Source organism: Melospiza georgiana, chromosome Z (assembly GCF_028018845.1).
Source record: "Melospiza georgiana isolate bMelGeo1 chromosome Z, bMelGeo1.pri, whole genome shotgun sequence".
Taxonomy (NCBI): Eukaryota; Metazoa; Chordata; class Aves; order Passeriformes; family Passerellidae; genus Melospiza; species Melospiza georgiana.
In genome coordinates this window covers 81,387,383-81,412,061 of record NC_080465.1, presented here as the reverse complement: position 1 = coordinate 81,412,061, position 24,679 = coordinate 81,387,383, and the positions used below count along the sequence as shown (strand labels likewise).

At 47.1% G+C, this 24,679-nt stretch overlaps 1 protein-coding gene across 2 annotated transcripts in view; it reads right to left on the bottom strand.

Moving 5' to 3' along the window:
• The window catches only part of CTIF (cap binding complex dependent translation initiation factor), a 146,894-nt gene that overhangs the window by 82,521 nt on the left and 39,694 nt on the right, over positions 1-24,679 (bottom strand). For both annotated transcript variants that reach the window (XM_058044210.1, XM_058044211.1), the window contains exons 4-6: positions 19,851-19,924; positions 18,916-19,020; positions 14,973-15,048 (exon numbers count right to left, since the gene is read on the bottom strand). In XM_058044210.1, coding sequence (XP_057900193.1) covers positions 14,973-15,048; positions 18,916-19,020; positions 19,851-19,924 — 255 coding nt within the window. The remainder of the gene's footprint in view (positions 1-14,972; positions 15,049-18,915; positions 19,021-19,850; positions 19,925-24,679) is intronic.

The following is a 24,679-nucleotide window of genomic DNA, read 5'->3' as shown; positions in this document are numbered from 1 at the left end:
TGAGACGAGGCGCACGTAAGATGAGGCTGATGACTGTTCCTACTGTACACAGCTCCCAGCACAGGGAGACTCCTTAAAGCTCCAGCAGAAACTCCCAGCTACTTCAGCCCTCACCTCCCAGGGCAGGATGCTCCCTGAACCTGTCCCCTGGACGTGTCTTTCTGCACACGTTAGGATCTGAAAAGGTATTTGGTGACCACACAGAGGAAGAAGAGAGATGTGGAAACACAAAATCCATGAAACCACCCCAGCAAACTGCAGCACCCAATGGGGAGCCTTTCAAGATGCCAAACAGCTTCCAAAGGGCTGGAAGGGACTTGCAGGACGGGGATATGGTTTGCCATTCTACGCCCTTTCACATGAGCTTTTAAACTTTGTTTTGATTGCATCTACCCACGGTAGAACCTTGGTGGCTGTGGGTAGGTAGGCAGGTCTGGTAGGGTGAAAGCCCTCTTGGCAAACAGGAACCCCCTCCAAACAGTCATCACAGGCAAGTCTTTGACAGAACAGAAAAGCAAAAGATTAGAAACCTGGACAGAGAAGATGGAGATTTTCTGTGGATTTCTTCTGAAACAGGACTGCTCTCATCAAGGAGCAGTCTGGACTTGACTGCTCCAGACCAACTTGCCAGGACTAAGAGTGGACTAAGGGACCATCACCAAGTCCTACTCTCATCTGTATCTGTCCCCCAATAATTTACTTCTAACCATGCTCTGCTGCATTACTCTCTGCTCCTGAACAGTCAGTCCTTCCCACCAGGACTTTAACTTCTGATTTACCTGTGCTAAACATAGCCAAGGCACCAAATAACCAAGTGCCTTTGGATAAGCAAGATGCCTGGGAAAGATGCCTGGATTCCTCCATCCAACTGCAAATCACTCTAGGTGACTACTAAATCATTCATTTTCATATGCAGAAAGACTTCTGTAGAAACACTTTGTGTTTTAATACAACCTAATGTCAGAAATATTACCTTAGATCTCCCAGAAGAGCACAGCCACCAGCTGCTGCACTACAGCCTTGCCCTTCCTGAACCAACAACTCTCAGAATTTGAGGACTTGCAGAATAAATTCATGTTCTGCCTTGTATGCAAATCATGTCAGGAAAAGATGCAGCAAGTAGAAGCCAAACAAGGCAGTTTTCTTCTCCTTCAGACAGGAATGTCAGGATGATCAAGTAGTCCCAGAACTCCACCTCTAACTTAGCAGGTTCCCAGCCTTAGGTACACTTGCAACCCTTGGAGCCACTTTAATTTTGTGGCCTCGCTGGCCATGAGCAGCTGGGCATTGGTTCTCTGGAATATAAGCAACAGAGCTGTATCTTGGAATTCTGCCACACTTCACCTGCCCTCCACTAAGGTCAACAAAGCCAATGTAATGATCACTTATACTTGGAAGCACCACCAAAATCCTGGAGCTAGACTCTGCGTGCAGAGATCAGAGAGCTGCTTCAGCACAAGGAGAAAAGGCTGAAAGAAGAACCTGGACCTTTCTTGCTTTTACCTTCAAAAGTGGGCATTTGTGAAAAAATACAAGAGTTTAAATAACAAATCTGTTTGCCTAAGCACTTAAAAATGGAGCTACAAATGGTTTTCCTTTCAGCTAAAGGAAACTGTGCAGCACATGTAGCCCCAACACTTCGGCACTGCGAGAGGGGTGGGGGCGAGGCCCTGAATTCCACCCTGCCCGTGAGTGCTCTTGCCATTCCCTCAGAATTCCAGGCAAGACATGGGACAACTCTCCCCCACCTCTGACAGGCTTTCATAACCATGTTTGGTCTGGCTTCAGCTCTCGCAGGAGAAGAGGAGTTTCCACCCGCGAGGGGACGGAGGAGCCGCGGCGGCGCTGCTCGGATCATGTCAGGTCGCACGTACGTTTGAAGTCGGCCACGGCGTTCTCAGCGGCCAGGAGCAATCTCGCAGGGGCTGCTTCCTCCGCCGCTCGCAGGGCTGAGCCTCAGGAAAGCTCTGCAGCGCGAGGAAATCCTGGCCATGGCCAGCGCGGTGTTATCCACACGGCGAGGAGATAAAAACGGCAGGAACTGCCTTGCGGCGAGATCGCCACCGCCATCCATCCACGCGGTGCCAAGCGCTGGGACACGGCCAGGCCAGGTCAAGCATGCTGCTACATGGTTAATTGTGTCAAGAAAAAAAAAAAAAAAAAAAAAAAAAAAGGTGGGTTCCTACAACTTGATGAGCATGATACACTCTCCCTCTGGCAAATGCATCAGGTTTTCAGTGTAGGATGTGGCTTCCTGCATTGAACTCGACTTCTCTTAGAAGGCCACAGGTCCCACCTTCTCCTTTGGGAGGAGATACCGTCTAGTCTGGCAGATAGTACCTGAAAAGACAATCACTATTCATGGTGGCAGAAGCCAGCATGGGCAGCAAGTTTTCTGACTGCTTTGGAATCAAAAGAAATATCACAGAAACCTTAGCAGCCCTCTGACCAGTGCATGACCTCCTTCCTGCAGAGATGCAGGACGTCCCTTCATGACAGACAGGTCTGGTGGGCACATTGGTGTGGCCCCACAGCACCCCCTGAAGACCTTCTACCCTAGGGATTGCTGGTTCAGACCTTCCATGTTTTTTTATATACATCTGAGGAGAAAATCATTGAAAGTGCTGGCTTGAAAAACCGAGTGCTGCCAGGTGGTGGTGAATCTCTGGAACAATCGTAACATGTCAAACAGCTGGGCCTCCTTCAAACCCATCCTTGCTGGGGACTGCACACCTGCAGCACACAGGCCTTGCACCTGCACTATGGGAGCAGCAGAAATTCCCCCTCTTGGAGAAGCCAAGAAATGGAGGAGGTGCAGGGCTGGTGGGAGGTGAGGGCTCACCTTCCCTGGGTGTGGATTGGGCCACATGTTGAGCAAGTGGGGAAGATGCTGCTGTGGCATGGAAGGAGCACCTAGGCAGGGTAAGGGGACGGATTTCCCCCCACCATGAGAAACACCCATTGGTAACTTCTCCAGGCGTAACACTGCACCAGAAATAGATCTCCTCTGAGATTTCATTTTGTTTTTCTCTTTCTTCTTTTTTTTTTCCTTTTCGTAGGATTACTGAGTTCGCGGAGTCTCTCTTTAATGTCACATGTGTGGCTCAGGTCCCTCAGGCCCCAGCAGAAACAGCCTGGGATATTTGCACAGACCCCTCACAATGGAAGGAAGAGGGTGTAGGAGGGAGGATCAGGCTGCTGACCCCTTTATTGTTCTTGGGCCAGAAGAAAGCTTCCTCCTGGCTTAAGAACCACGGCGCTGAAAAAGTTTTCCAGCCAAAACGAGTCAGATGGAGTCACTGGGTGGTGGTTTTTATTATTTTTTTTTTCTTTCTCCTTCCCCTGCCTCCCCCTTCGGTCAAGCGACGGGGAGTCACAGGGTTGTGCTCCATTCACAAAATACCTGCTGCACATCACGTAGTCCTTCCCCCCGACGGTGGGGAAAGGCGCTGTAACCCAAGCAAACGAAAATAAACCTTTTTTTTTTTTTTCTTTCTCTGCAGATTTGAAAAAAAAAAAAAAAGAAAGAAAAAAGGGAAGAAAGGATCCTGCTCCCAGACTGACGCCTCCAGCGTGCGCCCGCCAGGGAAGGGGTAGGCGGAGGGGGGAAACAAGACGACGATATGAAAGAAAACAAAAACAGCAAATTCTGCTCTGAAAGGATTAAATGGAGGTTTTCCAAAAAAACACCCCGCCATTATATAACGAAGCTTAGCTCGGAGTCACCGGGGTCACACGATGCAGCAGACTGGAAAAACCAAAGCGCAGTGTAGCCTTTTAATTGTTAAGCCAACCATAAAAAAAAATAAAATAGAAAACCGGTATTGTGATCGCACGACACGAAGTGTCCACTCACATACTGATGGTCAGGGTACCTTTTTTACCCCCTTTTCTCTTTCTGGCTGAAACACCATTTCGGTGTGAGCCCGACTCCGTGCCTTGGTGCTTATCAGGGTGGTGACCTGTTGTGCCGGGACACGGCCGGCTCAGGGAGCGCGGGGACTGCGCCGCCTCCCGAAGCACTGAGGGACACGGGGCTGGCTTTGCTCTGACAGCAAAATAAAGCACCACTGGAAACCTTATCACAACAATACGGGTATCAAATCACACCCCCGAGCTTCCAGATCAAGATCTGCATGCAAGGAGATGATCTTTTAGCACGCTGGTTGCACCTAGGAGTCACCATCCACAGCCACCTGCCTAGTCCCCATGTTCTCCATACCCTTCAGGCTGAGTTGCTTGTTACAACCACAGGCAATCCTGAAGCTTCTTCATCCCTGATGTCTCCCAGCACTGTCTACACCAGAGACAGCCTCATACAATTATAGAACCATTTAGGTTGGTAAAGACCTCTCTAAGATCACCTAGCCCCACCATTCCCCCAGCATCGTCCAGCCCACCACTAATCCATGTCTCCAGATGCCACATCCACATGGCTTTTAAATCCCTCCAGGGATAGGAACTCTACCACTGCACTGGTGAACCCATTTCCTTGTTTAACAACCCTTTCCATTAAGAATTTTTTTCCCTAATATCCAACTAAACCTCCCTTGGTGCAACTTGAGGCTGTTTCCTCTTGTCCTGTTGCTCATTATGAGAGAGAACAACTAACTCTCCCCTACAATACCCTCCTGCCAAGCAGCTGGGAGATCCTGGATGCAGGGCTGAACAAGCTCCATGGGCAAGAGGGATGGGAACAACCCAAACAAGAAGAAAATCTTGGAAAACCAAACTTCCATTAACGACAGGCCCAATGGCTGGAGTAGAGCAGCCACTGTTGTCATTCTGTGGTGTGCCCAGGGAGTCCAGCAGCAGTGGTGGGATGGTGCCATCAGGCTGGAAACCTGGGTATCATCCTGAACTCATGTTTTTCTTTGAACTACAAGGACAAATCTGTGTTTCACACTTGAATCTTAAAAACTGCCTTTGTTCTGGATTATTGCTGTGGAACAATTATGGAACAACAAGACAGGTACCTCATCTCTCCTGCTGGTCCTCCAAACCACATACATGTAACTACTGACCCCAAATATTCTCATTCTCATCTAGAAAATGTGCAGCAACCTAAACTTAAGGAATACGTATTTTTACATTTTATTTGTGCGGAGCACCAAGGGGAAGGCTGGCCAGCTGAAGGCACACACATAGCCCAAATGCTTTAGGAAATGTCATTGCTCACAGATGCACGATGGAGCAAATATCAGCAGTCCCTTCCCCAGAACTAACCAGCAGAAGCAATCCATATCTTCTGTGATACCTGCTTATTTTGTCCAGCCAAAGTCTTATTTTTCCCAGCCAAAGGAAACAAACAGCTCCTATAACCTCACATATTTTCTTTCCGTTTGGAGAGGGCACCTCAGAAGAATATACAATAAGAAACAAAATAATGAAGTGGGTCACAAAAGCAGGAAGAAATGAAGCTTTATCATTCTCCAGTGGTTTCTCTGCTCATACATTACAAGAATTACTAAAAAAATTAAAAAAAAAAAAAAAGAAGAATGAAAAAGAAAGCAAGCTAACAATGAGGAGTTTCTCCACAACAGGAGGAACAGGAGAAGGATAAAGAGGAATAGCCCTGGGAGACATGGACACAGGGGCAGTGTTGTGGGGTCAAAGGTGTGGAGACCACATTTCATTGGCTATTCCTGTTAGTCCAAATGAAATCAATCAAGGCCACCATCCAGCAAAGGCATTTTGAGGAGGCCAGAGTGTTTTCTTTCAATGACCATGCCAGCATGTATACATTTGAGCCATTTCCAGAGCCAGCAGGGAAGTTAATGGAGTATCCCTGGAAGTGTCCCAAGGCCAAGCTGGATGGGTCTCTGAGGAAACTGGTCTAGTGGGAGTTGTCCGGCCCAAGGCAGAGGAATTGGAACAATACAATCTTTAAAAACCATTTCATGACCTTGAAAAAAACTGACCACCAAAAGTACTTCTAAAATAATAAGATGAGGGACAATACAAATGTAGGACTAAAAGGACCTCTGGGTTACAGAGCTTGGTCTGCTACCACAGTGAGGACACCATTTAATCCCTTCATAAACAGTCTTTATTTCCCCCGTGGAAGAGACATCCAGGCGTCGTGTGCAGCAATAAATTTCCCACTTAAATGACAATCTGTGACCAAACCACCCTGCGTTGCAATAAACACTTACCCTACCACTAAATGCCTATATTTACACCCATAGCTATATATACATCCCTCCAAGCTGAATGGGATTCACTTACCTGCTGCCTCCGGGCAGGAAATTCGCATTTTAAGAACTTCTGGTCTCATTTATTGTATTGCTTTCTATTCCCACAACATCAGAGGAAAGGCAGCAGAAAAGGGTGGGGGAGCATCTTCTGGTTAAAAAGAAATTTATAAATGTGACAGGAAACATTAAACTCCTATTTTGTCGGACCAGGGACCAGGACATCCCCCATTAGCAGGATTTTTGGAGAGCGAGGTGTTTCTAGGCTCTCCAGGTCCCTCTGACAACGGGGATGTATGCACGTCTCCCTTCTCTGGTCCTCTGGTATGCTTACTTTTTTTTTTTGAGAGAGAGAAAATTCCTTCCTTCCCTTCATTTTATTAAAAATTCATCTCTTTTACAGAGAGCAGGGAAGGGGATTAGGATGTGGAAATAGCCAAGCCAGCAGAAATAGCTGCTTGACCAAGGCAACAACATTGAATTTTTACTTGGGATCTTTAGGAATCTGGATTTTTTTTTCTTAGCTACTTTAAATAATGTTTAAAAACTTTAATCATTCCTCCACATTACTTCCACGTTGCAAGAAAATATTCAGCAAATTCAAGGGAGTGCAGCAAATACCCTCTCAGTTTTCTAATGAATCCCCTGAGAAAATAAGGGAGAAGAAAATGTAACATTATTGAGAAGTTAAAATTCAGGCAGGATTTAAGGGGTGTGTTTTGGAGTCTATAGAAATGACTGGGAAAAACCAAAACAGGTTTGCTTTGGATATTATAGAGCTGCATAAAAGCAAACCTTTCTGAAAGGGAAGTCAGCTGTAAAGCTGGGAAAAATCCAAGTAGCTCCCTGGTGTGTTTAAGCCAGAGCATAATGTGGTGACATTTTTGAGCATGGAATGCCTATTGAGCTGTTATTTATACCCCAGCACAACTCCCTTTGCCCAAACCAGTTAATTCCCCAGAAAGTTGCAGTTCTCAGGACTAAACTTCTGGACTCCTTAAAAGTAAAACAGAGCATCTTTCTTCATCATCCTCCCAGGAACAGCTCTCTCATACTCCTACTTCTTTGTGGTCCCTGGTCATGAACCCAAAACCCAGCACTTCCAATTGGTAAGCCCAACATCCTAGTCCCAACATCTCTTTGTGTCCATCCCTCTGTCATCTCAGCCTGAGGAAAAGCTGCAAAGCCACCCACATTCCATTATTAATCTTATTTTGTGGTACAAACCAGTGGCTGGCAAACTGGGGTCCAAGGAATAGAGTCAGTCCTGCAGTGGGCAACCCATGGTGCCCATTTCCCTCCTTCTGAGGCTGGCATGTCCTTAACTTGGGGTGGGTACAACAAGGTAGGTGGGGGACAGGGACAGGTGGAAATGTGGATGTTCAGGAGAACATCCCACCCCTGACAGGGCAGCAGCACCTCCAGAGAAAGGGGGAACCCCTCAGCACATCTGGAACTGCTCTGGTGCGAGGAGCACCATGCCAGACTGAGCCCTGCCGGAGCATCCCATGGGAGACACACGGAGTTGAGGATTGTGTGGGCAAAGGTGGGATTTCCAGGGAGTCATTAGATGAGACATGTTTAACCTCTAGGAACCAGCTCCCCGCAGGGCTTTAGTAGCTGAGAGGGTCACACACCCCTTTGGTTTTGACCTCATTCTGCTCAGATCCAAAATGCAGCTCACCCAAATTCAGCCCCAGGTGCAGAGAAACACCTGCAGGTTTCCCCAGGCTGGAAATGCACTCTGCGCCCGAGGTGGATACATCTGGATGAAGAGCAGCGTGCCCTGGCACAGGAGGGTGAGAGACACTGCAGAGTGGGGTTTCTGCTTGCAAAAAGCCTTTGGAAAAGCCTCATTTGCTCTGCCCAGAGCAGCGTCGCAGGGCCATGCAGCGAGGCCGCAGTGCCCTCTAGTGCTGCAAGGCTCCCCTCTGCCACAGCCCTGTCTGTCCCCGCGGCCACCAAACACCGCCAAACTCCAGAGCTGCTGCATTAACCACCCTTGTCCCTCCCACCTTCCCTCCCTGCTCATCCCTGACCCAAACCCCTGACCAGCCAATCCAGCAGGGGTGTGAGAACATCCCAATGCCTCCTACCCTGGCAAGCACAGCAGCCTGGCCCTAATTCTGAGCAGCTGACCAGCAGCAGCACCAGGAGCCACTACAGAGCAGGATCTCTGTGCCCACCAGGGTGGGAAGAACCTGTCAGGAATTGTGAGTCAGCACTGCAACATCTGCCTGACAGCCAGAAGAGCAACACCAGCCCTGAGAAGAGAGAGCCTGTATCATTTTCCACAATCAGGAACTTGCTCTGAGCCATAATAATGATAATAACAATAACAATAATGATAAAAATAACAACAACAATAACAATTTCAATAATGATAATAATGATAATAACAATAATGATGATAATAATAATAATAACAATAATAATAATAATAATAATAATAATAATAATGGAAATATCAAAGTTCCTGGCCATTTCTCCAGTATTTTGTTTATGCACTGAATAAGGTTATTGGGCTTATTCAAAATAAGGCTATGGTATTAGGAAATTGGATATTAGGAAAAATTTCTTAACGGAAAGGGCTGTCAGACCTTGGCACAGGCTGCCCAGGGCAGTAGTGGAATTTCTATTCCCAGTCCCTGGATGGATTTAAATGCCATGTGGATGTTGCTCTTGAGAACATGGGTCAGTGGTGGCCTTGGTAGTGCTGGGGGAATGGTTGGACTCAGTGATCTCATAGGTCTTTTCCAACTTCAATGTTTCTCTGATTCTGTGGTATGAAAGACCACCATAATCTGAAAAACCCACTAGAAGATCTACCCCTTCCTGCAAGTGTGATAAAACCTTCAGGGTTTGTAACCTTCAGGGATCATAGGGACTGTGCTCTGCCAACAGAGCCCAGGCCCATGGGAACCAGGGAGGTGATGACCTGCATGGGACATTCACGGCCTTGCTCCAGGACCTCTGCAGTGCTCTGGAGATCTCCATGGCCTTGTCTGCCTTCCTTGGCAATAGTGGCCTTAACTCTGGCATGGGAGTGATGCTGGAGGGGCTACAGGTGACCACAGCAGTCTGCCTTCTCTGCCCCACGTGATGGTCACTGTCAGCTGGGTGAAATGCAACCAAAAAAGGACCACAGAAAGGCTGTGTCTTGCTGGAAGCCATGGCAAATCAAAAGCTTTTATTCAGGAGCAGAGCTCTGACTCCCAATACATTGTGACCTGTACTCAAGTAAGTCTTGGCTCTTTGACAGGGACTTTCCACAGTGGTTTTAGCTGTTACTGTATTGGAAAGACCCTTGGGACATGGGCTTGTCAGGCAAGAAACCTTCTCTGAAGACCGCGCTGTGTCCACACACTGGGCAGATTCCAGCAGGACGTGGGGGCCAGGAGAAGTAATCCCCCATGTTGGGGCTCCTAGGGAGGCACCCCCACCTTTTCATACGTGGGGGACACATAGAGGACATGAGGGTTAGACCCTGTGAGTGACAGCAGGGACACAGAGCACAAGGGGCACACTCCACATGGACCAGCCCACTCCCAGTGGGAGGGGATGCCAGGCAGAGGGATCAGCCCATACCAGATCCACCAGCACAGAGCAGCCTGTTAGGAAAGGGCCACACTGCCATGCGCTGTGAAAGAGGAGCAACCTGGGTTGCCTGACATGCTGGGTAAATGAGAACTGCCAAGCCTTGCAGTGTAGAAGGAGCAGGCAAGAGAGGAGGTGGTGAGACAGCTCCATATGGTGATAGTGAACAACACCACACCATCAAAGACCTGTCTGAGGGCACTAAAGAGACCTGTTCTCCTGCTACCACCTCCCTGGAAGGATCAGGGATCTGCAGGGTCCAGGAACAAGCCCTCACACCAGTGCTGGACACCAATCTCCCCTCCTTGGCTGCAGAGCAACAGCAAAGGGATTGCTTGCCCAAAACCTATCCTCTCCCCCTGGACACCTGGGTTGGCTTATCTCTCTTTAGGAACTTTCCATATCTGACCAAACCCACATGAGAACTGGTCTATCTCTGCACCCTACAGAGCTGACAGGGAAGGAACATGGGTACCTCAGATGGGAATCATTCAGCCCTTCCTAGAGCCCTACACTGAGGTGCAACAATCCATGTCCCAGCGTGTCCATGTCTCACCTGGAGCAGGAACCCCAAGTGACCAGCCCATGCACAGGTCCCACCTTTACTCACATGAACTGTAAGGTCTGATTTGAAAATACTTGTCCGTGAAAAGAGGTCCCAAGGAAAATGGGCAAAGATGCCTGTGGGTCCCTCAATTCAGGTGGTTTTCCAGCACCAGGAGAAAAGCAGCACAACATCAAGGCTAAAGGAAGAACCTGCAGCTTGCTTGCTTTTGCTTTCAAACACAGGCATGTGTGAAAAGGAAGAGTTTAAATAACAAATCTGTTTGCCTAAGTGCCTATAGGCTGAACTACAAACCGGATCAGGAATCCTGGTGCTTCTAATCCTGTTTGGACAAAATCAGGAACGCAGCAGTGCTAAGAGGAATGTGAACAACTTGGAGTCTGCCTTTCTCCTAAGGAGCTTCTCCCTTGTTTCTCTTCCAACAAGGAAGCTGGATGACGACTGCAGCCAGAAGAGAAACAAGCAGTTTATTGTAACTGCAAGCATATGACAAAAAGGGTCAAGAATCAGTAAGGAAACGGAAGGAGATGAGCTGAAGGCAGTAAGATGCCAAACCAAATGATATCAATGCCATCTTCCAAGTTTATCCCATTACAACAATAAAGCCCAGTATGCCTTTCAGAACTGCCACATTTCCCCCTCCTAAAACACAAAACAAGGAGCAGTTGGGCAGTGAAGGCACATTCCCACATTCAAAGGAGGACAAGCCCATCCCAAAGGCACGAGTTCAGCAAATTGAAAGCCAAACTCTGCAGTACACAAGTCCAGAAACCACTTGGGACACATCCCAAAACTCTCTGCTTGTGTCTAGCAGCATTTACAGCACAGCCCTGTGACATGCAGCCTCCTGTGTCCTTTGTGAGTTGCAGCAGTTCCACAGGAAGGAGCAGGGTGGATCTTGCTCAGAAAAGCTGTGGCTGCCCCTGGATCCCTGGAAGTGTCCAAGGCCAGGCTGGACAGGGCTTGGATCAACCTGGGAGAGTGGAAGGTGTCCCTGCCCATGGCAGGGGCATTGGAAAGGGATGAGCTTTAAGTTCCCTTCCAACCCAAGCCATTCCATGATCCTATGATCTTGTGGAACATGAACTCTTGGGTTATTTTCTCTGGTAAATGTACATTTTGCCAAGGGCTTGCTTGCCAAGGACTCTGAAGACTAAATCTGGGACCAGAGCACTTGCATGTGACACATCCAAGCCTGAACAACTTCCCAAGTGCCTGCCAAAGGGAGCAAAAGCAAAAGGCATTGAGTCAGCCCTCCCTGTGACGTCTTCATGACGCCAAGGTGGTTATGTGGTCTCCTCCAACAAAACAGCTGGTGTGGAAATGGAGAGGATGATAAAGACTCTTTCTGCATCTGAGCTGCACCTCCCTATGCTGCAGATGCTCCCTGGTGTGCAGCAAAAAGCAGGCCTTATGAATCAAGAACACTTACCTTCAAAAGAGTAATTTTTGGCAGCATTTTGGTGAATTAGTGCCCAAATCCTACTGCAGACTCTTATGAGTAAGGAAGGATGAAGAGGTAATGGCTCATGAGCTGAGCCAAGGCAATGACCTCACGAGCTCCTGGTCATGAAGCTTTCAAAAATAAAAACCTGTTCACCAGTAAAAACAAGCACCTCAGATGAATTTTGAAAGGATGGGCCAAGAGAAAGCTCCAAATTACGAGTTGTGGAGAAGGAGTTGTGAAGCCTGTGCATGTCCACGAGATGGCAGAGCACACCATGCTGTGAGAGCATCCCTGAGGACTGGGATGCACAAATTCCAAACAAAGAAGAGGATCTGGGGAAAGGTCGCCTATTTTGCTTTGTTTATTTTTCCACCTTTTAATTACCAAATAGTCATAGGCTTTCCCTGCAATATTTTGTTAAAATACTATTGATAGTTTTCAGCAGAAAAACTCATGAATAGGGGGATATTAACACCCAGATATCCAGAATAGTCTGCTCAACCCCCAGACAACCACAATATTCTGCTTAATTAGGGACATCTCTGCATGTCTCTGTAGACACCCATACAGACCTGGATGTACACTGGAGATTAGTTCCAGATTCATGTCCTATGTCTATCACACTTTAGCACCAAAGGCACGCAAATCTCCAAGCAGCCTGTAAGCAAGGCTCCCTATCTATCTCAAACATGGTGCTTTTAACCTTTCCATGGCTGCTGAAGAACACCTAGCAGCTAAACACTTCCATCTGAATTGTGCTGGAGGATGCTTGGACCACCCCAGTTGTGCTGGAGGGCGCTTGGACTGGTTCAGTCACACTGGAGGATGCTCAGACTACCCCAGTGGAGCTGGAGGATGCTCAGATTGGCCCCTCCATCTGTGCTTGCCTGCTGCAAGCGGCCCATGAGCTCTCAAACCCAGAACAGGAGTTTATGTATCACCAACCTGAAAAGCCTCTTCCTCAGGATGCAACACCCATGAATGCAACAACCCCACGGGGTGAAGGATTTTCCTTTCAGAGGCTCACACAAAGGAACATCTTCCCTTATGCCCCCCCCTCCACTGCTCCACAGAGCCATTTAAAACAAGGGATCCGGAGCAGTAAAATCACTGTCAGCATTGCACGGCTGCATTCAAATCCAGTTAACAATGATATGTCAGGATTAAGCCAGCTGTCTGCAAGTATTTCACTTGTCCATGTTGAACAAGATCAACCCTCACCCAGAGCCACCTGGGTCCTAGCTCCCACAGACACATATGGCTGCCTGCACATGCCAAGGTAAGCATGTCTGCAAATCAATGCAGCACAGCACAAGTCTGCCTGAGGCACGAACAAAACATCACATCCAGCATTCCCACTAGATCTTCCAGCTTTGAGATGTCACACCAATAATTAAGCCAGATATTAATGTATATATTGGAGTGAATTCATTATATTCAATGTACTCTTAGGACATGATGAAATGATAGCCAGACCAGGAGGACCTAGCTTATTTAACAGCTGTTGATTAAAACCCTCTTGAAGGTAATCAGCTCCTCGCACCAAAGATGGTTTGATTCTTCATTTCCAATTATCCCCCAGGGAAACTAACCTTATTTTGCAGAATTAATGGGGTTTGTATCAGCTGAACCTGATGTTTTTTCCCTGTGACCTAAAGTCCAGACATACCAAACATGGAAGAGACTGAGCAGGAAGCAGCTGCAGGCAGTGCTCCTCCCTGCCAAAGTCAGCTGCCCTTCTCCACTCCTTCATGCACTCAGTGCCAAATAGTTCACCCAAAAGAAACAGTAAGGCAGATTGTCACATGGTCTGCAGGATGAGCAAAGCTCTTCCTCACATGATGTGGGAGCAAGAAGCCTGGCTGCTGGAATCCAAAATGCAAGGAATTCTCAGAACTTTGGGGCTGTAAACCAAAGCTTAGAATTAAACACAAGATTTGATTTGAGACTTTGGAAAAGGCTCCCAAACTCAAGTACTAAAAGCGAGAATGTAGATTTATTGTTTAAGGCAGACACAGGCTAAGCTAAGTAGAAGAAAGTTTAGAGCTTTAGAGTTTAAGACATAGGAAAAATAAAAGTGGTTACAGAGGTGAACAAGGAGTTTAGAATGCAGTGCTGTAGGTTTGTGTATCACAACATGATTGGCTAAGAAAGCTCACACTGCAGCACAGGTCCATAAGACAAAATATTTAAGGGTTAGGTCAAAAACATAAATATCCTTGTTGGCAGTTTATTGTTTATTAGTTAATAAATCCTTAAAAGGTCTTGTAACTAGAGGTCTTGTGACCTTCTGAACCACGCAATGAAGATGCGAGCCAAACTCAGCCTTCCTGCCTATGTAAAATATTAAAAAAAAAAAATCACACCATCTAAACCTACTCAGAGGTCTCATTTCTAATTCATTCAAAATTCCCACACTTGGTGAGCTCTTGGCTCAGCACTGAAAAGGGTAACACTAACACAGCACATGAGATGTTTTCATCCTTGCCTCTAGAGGCAAAGAGGTTTCAGCAAAAACACGCTGAGCATCCTCTGAAACTTGCCTAACTTAGGGAACTCAGCTCCTTTGAGGACTAGGGCTCTGTAAAATGGAAGACTATATGATGCTGACAAATTGACTTTTTCAACCTCTCTTCTGAACTGCAGGGTCTCATCCTGCTATTCCACAACATCCACGCTTCAGAGGTCATTTAACCAGAACTGCCCAAACTGCAAAGAGAGATCTGGGGAAAGAACAGGCTGGAGAGAACACACACATGGATTATCACTGCATGTAAACATGGGCACTGCCTAAAGGGGCAATACCTGGGTCAACACACAGGCACTGCTGGCTTCCTGGCAGCAATTTATTTTGGAGCTGTCAGGAGGGGTCGATGCTTTACAGAATATCCTTTTCTTCAACATATGAGCCCTGTGCTCATCCACATTTATACATACATAGGTACATACTGCCCTCAGTGTTATGACCTCCCAACAAAATCTGCGTGCTAACTGCCCTTGCCCAGCACCAACAACTGAAACCAGAGGCACAAATCTCCATCCCAGCCCCTAAGGGACCACAGCCCAGCAGCTCTCCCACTCCTGAGGAGGTTTCCTAAGGGAACAGAAGGCAGGGAAGGCTCTGTTGCTGGTCCCCACCATGGCAGGGGCAGGTGTCCTCATCACCTACCTGCCACACTGGAAGGACTTTCTCTATGTCGTTCAGGTTGATGCTGTCACCATCCTCGTACTTCCCCTTTCCAAGCCTGTGGCAAGAAGAAAACAAAACAAAAGCACGTGAAAACTCATTGGAGACACAGGTAATTTTCTATTACAGCACAAGGGGAATATCAGTTGTTGCTGCAAAGGCCTCTCATGGAAACAAAGAGGCTCTCTCTGGAGCAAGTGTGCTGTGCCTCCAAAACACTCCCACGCAGGCGTAAAGCTGTTAATACAAAATTAAATGCTTTGCTCAGTCCTCTCCACCTGCACCATCTGCCACAGCTTGCAAACACTTTTGGTAGTAGCAGCAGTGAGAAAACCAAAGGCAGTCCTGAGCCCAGACCAAGCAAAACTGAAAGCACAGCCCACCTGGACAGCAGAAATGAGAGCACAAAGAGAGTAATGAAAAACGTTTCCTTTGAAGCACTGCTCATTTGCTGGTCTCCACGGGAGCTCCAGCTCCCCTGATGAGAAAGGTGTTGAAAATCAGCAAACACACACCTCAGACAGGAAGCAGCAATCAATATAAATATAAACAGACAATTTGAAAGACAAAGAAATTGGGATGAGAAGTCAAGCACTCACACACCATACATAGAATTGGCAGCTGAAGGACTTTCTTGGAATAAGAAATGAAAAAAACAATTCAAAGATAATTACCAGTTTGGCGCAAAGATGATGATACAGAAAAAGAAAGAAATGGTCAATAATTATCATCCTTCTACGTTCACAAACAACAGAGATGGTCTTTCTTCATTATGCAAGAATGATAAAATGTTTTTTTTTTGTCAGTTAGAAGCAAGATACTGTTAAATAAGATACAGCAGAGACTTTGGTAGCAGCAGACTCAGGTAATCAGTGCCTAGAAGTCAGAGAAAAACAGATCTTGGAATTAGAGAAAATGGGAGGAAAAAATTGAGTAAAATGGCACATGCTGAAGTACCAGGCTCAAAATCCAGCAAACTGAAGGGAAGCAATTTAATTAACCCTAATCAACTTGAGAACCCTGGTTTAGTAAAAGGTATCTCTGACCATGGCAGGGGGGCTGGACTAGGTGATCTTGAAGATCCTTTCCAACCCAAACCATTCTGTGATTCTGTATTTACTGGAAATCAGAGGTGCTCAATAACTGACTTTCCATCATAGATGAAATTCTGACTGACTTACAAAGGCAAAAAAATAGTGTGCATACACATACAGAAGCACACATCTGAAAAAAATATTTATATCTATATATTCATATAGATGAGAAAAATCATGTCACACATCTGGGTACAAACCATGCCAGCTGCAGTGCAGAACACAAGTGTATTGTAGGAAAAGGTCATCTGAAAAGGGTGGGGACTGTCCCAGGCTGAATTTCTGATGCTGAACTGTGGCAAAAAGGCACAGGGATGAAGAGGAGGCAGGGATTAGAGGGAAGAAGGCAGCTTTCCTCTGGAGACAGCATGGCTGAGCCCCAGCTACAGGACCACAGGCAGTGCTGGCAGCTGCGTTTCAAAGAGGCCACAGGGAAATTCCTTAGAGCACCTGAAAAACTCAAGTGATACATGTGCTTGGGAGATACCTGGAACGAAGAGAAAATACCAGCTACAAAAGGATGTTTGATCTGGAAGAGTACAAGCAGAGCAAGAGCTAGCACTGGAAATTAAATCCAGATGAATTCAGGTCAGAAACACAGCACAGCTCCCTGCTTTTCCTAAACTGTTCCACTTGTGATTATTCAGCATGCCACCAAACAGCATCTCCCTGTAAAAGCAGGTGTCTCCTTGGAGGAAAACGCTTCACCCAACCAAAAGTCACTTGAGGTCACACAACTGGATGCAACTCCATGGCCAGCCTTGGGCAACTGATCAGACTGAGGAATAAAATGGTTCTTTTAGTGTTGAAAACACACACTGAACAGCATAGTCTCTTTTTTTCTCCCTATTATTTTTTTCACTGCACAGCTAAATTTTTTAAAAAAGCTTCCCATTCAAGCAAGAGGGGAAAATGCCTAGCTAGCAGGTGGAGATTCATGGAGGCTCAGCAAGCTGAATCTCGGCACAGATTCACCACGGAGAGCTGATGAATGCACAATACAGTCAGCTTTAGAAACCAAAAAACGTAAGAACAATTTTGTCTTTCTTTGTGCTTCCTCTGTCCTAGCCAGGTTACTTACATGGCATGCATTTTGGAACATGCACTGTTTTATGCTGATAGCATCTGCTTAACTTTTCTGCAGATACAATAATTTTTACTCCACTTTAACAGCTGCAACATTTAGGAGTGATTAAATATCTCACCTCCACACTGCCTCCTCTACCTGTTTGCAATGTGGGCATTCACAATACAACAAGAACTAGAGGAAAAACACAACAACAACCCTGCTCCATCCTCCCTGCAGCAGCTGTCACTGACAGGATCACTTGGCAAGTGCCATCAACCATGGAGCATATTATATCTTTTTTTACAGAGGAAGCACATTATATCTTATTTTACAGAGGGCCCCTTCATCCCATTTTTCAAACTCATATGAAAAAATCGGATTGAACTTGACTAAGAGACTTTGTGGCTTAGAAATTTAGTGTTGTGTTGTCCCAAATGTTCTGAAAATTGCTCTTTATAAATCTGCAGTATACCTTACAGAGCAGAAAAAAAGGTTGTCTGAGTCTTCCTGTCCCTGTATGGTACAGGAGCCTACTGCAGATGCTGAGCCTGGGCTGCTATGGGATTTCTGGCCTGGCTGGATGTTTCTAATTGTTTCCAATCAACTGTTCTAATAACAATTCTAAACTTGTCTTCTAAACAAGATGTACAGACCAGGCATATGGCACTGGCCAGTAATTTGGCAAAACCAAATTACCAGCATAAAAATGTCTCCAAGAGAAGATTTCCATTCGTGCAAACAACATGGCAGTGATGGAACATCAGCTGCAACCCCATCTTTTAGACCTGTTCTAATTTTTTCCTTCCTCTATGCTCTGAGCGATAGCATAAGGAAAACTCAATCTATAGAATCATGGAATTGTTATGGTTGGAAAAGACCTTTGGGAGCACCAAGTCCAAGCATTCCCTTGGCCCTGCCAAGGGCACCACTGACCAGTGTCCCCAAGTGCCACATCCATATGGTTTTTAAACCTCTTCAGGGATGACAACTCCATCCCTGCCCTGGGCAGCTGTGCCAGGCCTGGACAACCCTTTCCATGAAGAAACTGTTCCTAACATCCAACCTACACATCCCCATATGCAATGTGAGGCCTTTACACTTATCCTGTCATTTGTTACAGGGCAGAAGAGCCCAGCTCCTACCTGGCTGCACCCTCCTGAGTGGGAGTGATTGTTTCTCCATCTGCAGAGAACCTGCAGGGAAATGGTGATTCCCATCTGGGCAACGCTGGTGAGCCACTTGGTGCAGCACACATTTACTTGGTTTGACCAACCAACAACCAGTAAGGAATCCAGAAATACCAGGGAAACCTGTGTAGGCTGTCACAACCAAAGGGAGCTGTTGAATGTTTTCACAGTTTTATGAAACACATTGATGCTCTCTCCTTCCCTGAACTCTTGCTGGGAAGAACAGTGTCATTCACAGCAACTGTAACCAGGTCAGCACTAAGCCAGGATCTTTCCTCCAATATCCAGAGATGTCTAAATTTAGAACACCAGGATCTAGGACTTGGATCCAGAGTTATTTAAACACTGAGATGTACCAGGCAATGCAAAAATACAGAGAAGAACTCTGCCCCAGCTCAGAAGTGGATGACAGAGGAGCCAGACAGACTGATCATGGCACTCTCAAACTCTCTGAACAGTCCAGTGCTTCTTCCCATGTCCTCTGTGTGAGGTGTGCCACCAAGCCAGAGTTCCTAGAGCAAGGGAGAAGTTATTGACCTTCCTGGAGAGCACAGTATTGCAGACACAGCACTCACCCTTCTCTGTCTATGTGAGGCAATGGGTGTTTGGAGGTGTTTCGCAGCTTTCTGTGAAACTGGGTGAAATCTAGTTTTTCAGGCTGCAAGTCCCACGTTGCACCACTAGGAGAGAAAAACAGGGAAAAACAGAGAAAGGAAGTCCACTACTAATTAAACACCACTGAGCTGAGGAGCAGAGGGCACACTGGAGCCTGCAGACAAGGAAAGCTGGCATTTCTGGAAGCACCACTCCCTGCTGCAGAGCACGTGGATGTGAGCCTCCAACCTTCACACTCATGCATCTCTTTTCATTTTTTCTTGTTTTTTAGGTATGCTGAGGAGCTCTTGGGGCTTGATCTAAGCCTCTAATTTTGATACAGAAGACACCCTGCAAGATATACTCGCTCTCTGTACCAAGAGGGTATTGCAACAGGTCCATGAAATGATGTTCTCTCTGGTCCTGCACAACCTGTCTGCTCCAGTGACTCAAGATTATGCAGATTATGCATAAAACTGGACAGGAAGGATATTTCACTGCTTTCACTGAGACAGCAGCTGAAGTGCTCTTCCCAGCAGTTAAGAAGCCAACACATAATGGTTCCTCCAACTAATGGGAGAGTAAAATGCCAAAGCAGCAGCTCAGAGCTGACTCAAGTTTTGCCTGTGCAGTTCTGGGGTGACTAAAAGTAATTGTACTGGTACTGGTTTCAGGTGTTTGGACTGCAAACCCATCCAGTGGCCGCTCCAAATCACACGGGATGCTTTAAATAGACTGTGCTTGGTGCTACAGGCTAATTGGGGATGGGGAGGAGGAGAAGCAGTGATGTCAGCCTTACCAGGGTATTCTCTGGTGCCTGGGTACCAGCAGGATGGACATACCAGCAAGGGCTAAGACAATGCATGGTCCATCCTAAAAGTCCACCCTCCCTTAAAGGAATTTAAAACCAGCTTACCTGAAGGAGTCAAAGGTGTTGGCAGCCCAGATGTCTGTGCCCAGCATGTCAAGGTTGCTCTCCTTGTTGCCATTCTAGGAGAGATGGAAAGGTGGTTACTTGTCAGGAGGCACATGGAGCTATCCTGACCAGGGCACAGCCTCTCCCACCAGCCACGGAGGTGTCTTGGCTCTGCACAAGGGATCCTGTGTTCCTGAGTGAATCCATGCAATGCAGAGACCCCTCACCTGCTGCACAAGTGCACCATGAAGGCAAGGAGTGAGTGACAGTGTCAGCCTTGGGGACACAGAGCTGTGCACAACACAGAGCAGAAAATGCACAAGCTCAGCTCTGACTCCAGCCCTGTCCTCCTGCCCCATGTCGACAAGCACGATCCACCAAAGTCCAGGGGCCAGGCACAGATTCACAAAATCATTTAGGTTGGAAATGACCTCCAAGACTGCGTCCAACCTGTGCCTGATCCCCACCTGTCACCCAGCCCAGAGCACTGAGTGCCATATCAAGGCGTTCCTTGAACACTTCCAGGAATGGGGGCTCCACCAATGCCCTGGGCAGCCTGTTCCAAGGCTTAACAATCCTTTCCATAACAAAATTTCTCCTCATGTCCACCCTGAGCCTGCCCATGCCCAGCCTGAGGCCGTTCCCTCTGCTCCTGTCCCTGTTCCCCCCGGCTGTCCCCTCCTGTCAGGAGCTGTGCAGAGCCACAAGGGCCCCCCTGAGCCTCCTCTGCTCCAGGCTCAGCCCCTTCCCAGCTCCCTCAGCCTCTCCTGGGGCTCCAGCCCCTTCCCAGCTCCGTTCCCTGCCCTGGACACGCTCCAGCCCCTCGGTGTCTCTCTTGTGCTGAGGGCCCAGAGCTGTCCCCAGCACTGCAGGTGCCTCAGCAGGGCCGGCACAGGGACAGGCCCTGCCCTGGGGCTGTGTCACAGCCTGGCTGGGACAGCCCAGGGGCCATTGGCCTCCTGTCCCCCTGGGCACCCTGGGCTCGTGTCCAGCCCCTGGCCCCATGTCCAACCCCTGGCCCCAGCACCCCCAAGGCCTTTCCCCATGGGCATTAAAAGGAATCTCCAGCCAGATGTGAAACACCTTGAATCTTCCTGTGCAGGCAGCTGCTTTTGTCAAAATGGACAACCCAAAGCACGATCATCTAAAGCAAAGACCTCACATATGTTACTCAAAGCCCCTTCACAGTCATCAATCCTCACATGCCCTCCCTGCACATGCCCCCTCCACCCTTTACAGGTGAAGTAAAGCAGCTGGATTTTGCCATTCAAGACCATTCAAGAAATCAGACTTGACTCAGTCTGGACGGATTGAATGCATTGCAAATTAGGAGTCCATATTAACCAATTTTCCCCTCAACATTTCTTGTTCAGATTACTCATAATCTTGCACATATTCAGACTATTTAAGCAACTCAGTCCAAATGGTCCCACTCCGGCAAAATACATGCTAGAGAATGTGGATTCCATCTCTCCCCGTCATAAACCTTCTGTCATTTTTAAGTATTATTAATATTAACTAAGACATTATAAACTCACAAAAAAATGTGACCATTTCTTAATGAAGTCCCAGAGCTCAATCTGCTCACAAATTGAGCAACGCTTTCCCAACCAATGTCAGGACACACGTCCTTAGTGAACAGATGGTTACATTCTGCAGTCATTTCCAGCACAACCAATTTAAACACCAGATACTCCAAACACAGACACACTGCTCCCTTTTTAGTCTCCTCCAAGGGGTTTATGGATTATGATTTTAACCCCTGGGGATCTGCAAGTTGACATGTCTCTGCTCAGAAACAAATTACCAGAAATACATAACTCCCGTGATAAGTTACAGAAGAAGATGAGCTTTTTATTTTAGGCAAATGTAAGCACGATTTTCTCCCACTAAGGAGAGGAATTAGTTTCTTAAATCCTTACAAGCATCCAAATGCAGTATAATGGAAGCGCACATGTGCAGGTTATCACAGCTTATACACAAAGAAGAGACAAATCCATTTCAGGTGGTGAGGAGGTCAGGCAGGTCCGAGGCAGCAGCTGGACACTCTCACCCAGACCTGGTCCTCCTAGGAGATGTCCCATAACCTCTTGGAGACACTCCAAGCATCAGCCAGACTCCATAAATGGTGCCAAAAAGAGCCTAGTGATAGCACACCTTGTCATTAAGTCCTGAGTCACTGTGGCCATTTCAAGACACCCTTCTGGTCCTCTATGACCTGTCTTTAGAACCAGTCTCTGTGTCAGCTCACAGGACAGGGAGCAGCCTTGCAGCCCTGGGCTGCAGGGAGCTTACTAAAATGCTCACAGCACAATGCCAAGACTTAATAATAAGACTTCAAAAAGCCAATTCTCAAATCCAGGTATAAAAACAGATTAAAAATGGCATGTATTTAAGAAAAGCAGTGACTTGCTGTCAGTCCCCCCAGGACTGCAATTATAACCATCAGCAATTTTAACATGAAGCTCCCAGTGACCCAACCCTCAGCTTTAGATAATCTTTTTCACTGAGAAGGAGTTAGTACAGCTGAAAATTAATTAATTCACTCGGAATGATAATTGAGAGAGACGCTTTCACGAGTAACACCAGTACTTGAGAGATGAGACATCCAGTAAATCAGATCCTGCACACAATCTGGTTTAAACGTACATCCACAACCTCTGTCCTCCTGCCCCTGTGAGCACACATGACCTCCATCCACTGCTGCCCAGTCCCTGGAGCTGCCCACACAAACAGGGACGGGCCCACGTGGACTCTGGCTGTTTACCATGCATGCAGCTTCAGCAAATTCCCCACAAAGTCAGCATTTGCATGCACACAGCAGCTTTAGAAAGCCCGGCTCAGCGTCCCACCTCTCGCTGCTCCTCGTTACCATCCTCCAGAAAACAAATAGGAAATCATGCCCTTTGCTGCACAACTGCAACCAGGTTAAATCATCACTGCACACAGAACAACACCAAGTTGCCGCCTGGGTCCCTGCTATAAATTCAGAGATTATCCTGTGCCATGTATTACTTAAGCATTTTTCAGTTCTGAGCTTGAGGAGCTTCCCCCACTTTTCCTCCTTCTCAGCTGCCTACAACCCCTGGCTGCACTTTGGTAGAAAATAAAAAAAGATGAGATAGATACTGAACTGTCTGAAAAGGCTCCAATTCAGGGCTTCCTTGTTGAAAACCGCAAGTTGTCATGTGAAAAATACAGACAAAAATATAGAAATTTTGAGGAAGACAGTATTATCCCTGCTCAAAGAGGTAAGGATATGTTGAGTCTCATTCCCACCAGAAAGGACCATCACTTTCCAGATACAACCTGGTTCTGTGGGTCCTCTCCCACCACAGCATGACACAGAAGAAAAGCTATTTCCTCAAGATCTTCAGGAGGATGAAATGGATGAATGGACCAGGACTTTGACCACTGGTTCCAAACCTCAGAGTCTGCCATCCACTTCTGGCACTGACATGTGCATAAAGGAGACCAACTCCAAGAGAAGACAGGGCATAGGCTGACTGAAACTAACAGGAATGGTCCCCTGTCTCAGTTCAAGGTGTAGATGGACCTATACAGATATAAAAAGTTAATTCTTAAAGTCTTTTGCACGGTAGGAAGGTGACTTCCCATACAGCCCTGCAGACAGCTCACACAGAAAGCAGCTGGACTTAAGGTCACCATTTAACACCATCAATGTGCTGCCCACTCATCCTTCAACTTCTAATGAAGACCTGACAGCAAATAATTACAGACATCTCTTGATTTCTCAAAACTGAAATACTCCAAGACTTCAAATACTGAAAAAATCCCTGATTTCCTCTGCACTTAACCAGCTGACTAGGGACTTCTTTCCCAAAGCTAAGGCAACCAGCACACCTCAGTGGGTCACACACCATGAGTGAATTAAACAGGTCTCTGCAGTGCCCTTCCCAGCTGACATGCACCCACACTTTGTGTGACACACACCACAAACAGGCGTGAGGGGGATGCCTCCAAGAAGCAGCAAGCGGGGGACACAGTTCCAGCACCTCCACCAGGTGTACCTTGGCTGAATGCCTGAACTGGCTGCTTCTCCTGTGGCTGCCAGACCTGGATCCAGAGCCCTGCCTGGAGCTCGACCCCGGCCGGGATCCTGTGCTCCCACTGCTGCTGTGATCCCACTCTTCCTGAAAACAACAAACAGGTTGCTTTAGTCAAGGGCCACTCCATCCCACACGCTCCAAAACCACCGACCTGACGGAACAGGAGGGCTCCAGCTCCCAGGCCACTCGTGCCTGCACCTACAAAACCATGCCCGTGACCAGCATCCTGACTGTGGGGCTTCCTCTGACTCCTTTAACATGTTCTATTTACAGATTGCAAAGGGATGACACTGTGGGAATCTCTAATGAGGGTAAGATCTGGCCCTAGTGCTCTAGTGTATGCATGGGGAAAAATAACACTTACCTTCTCTATCTTCACGAGTATTAACTATGCATATTCACCAACCCCACATCCTGTAAAGCTGCTGAAGGGCATTTGGACAATGTCCTTAATAACACCCTTTAACTTCTGATCAGCCCTGAATTGAGCACGCAGTTGGACTGGATAATGGTTGGATACCTCCCAGCTGAAACATTCCATTCCATTCCATTCCATTCCATTCCATTCCATTCCATTCCATTCCATTCCATTCCATTCCATTCCATTCCATTCCATTCCATTCCATTCCCCTCCCAGGCCCAAATAAACTTCTCAGTCAGTTTCCCCACTGTTGGAGTCCAGTTATTCACACGGCTGAGGACTCTTGCAGTTCGCCAGGAGACTCATTACACAAATAACTATTTTTGTCTCTTAAGGAG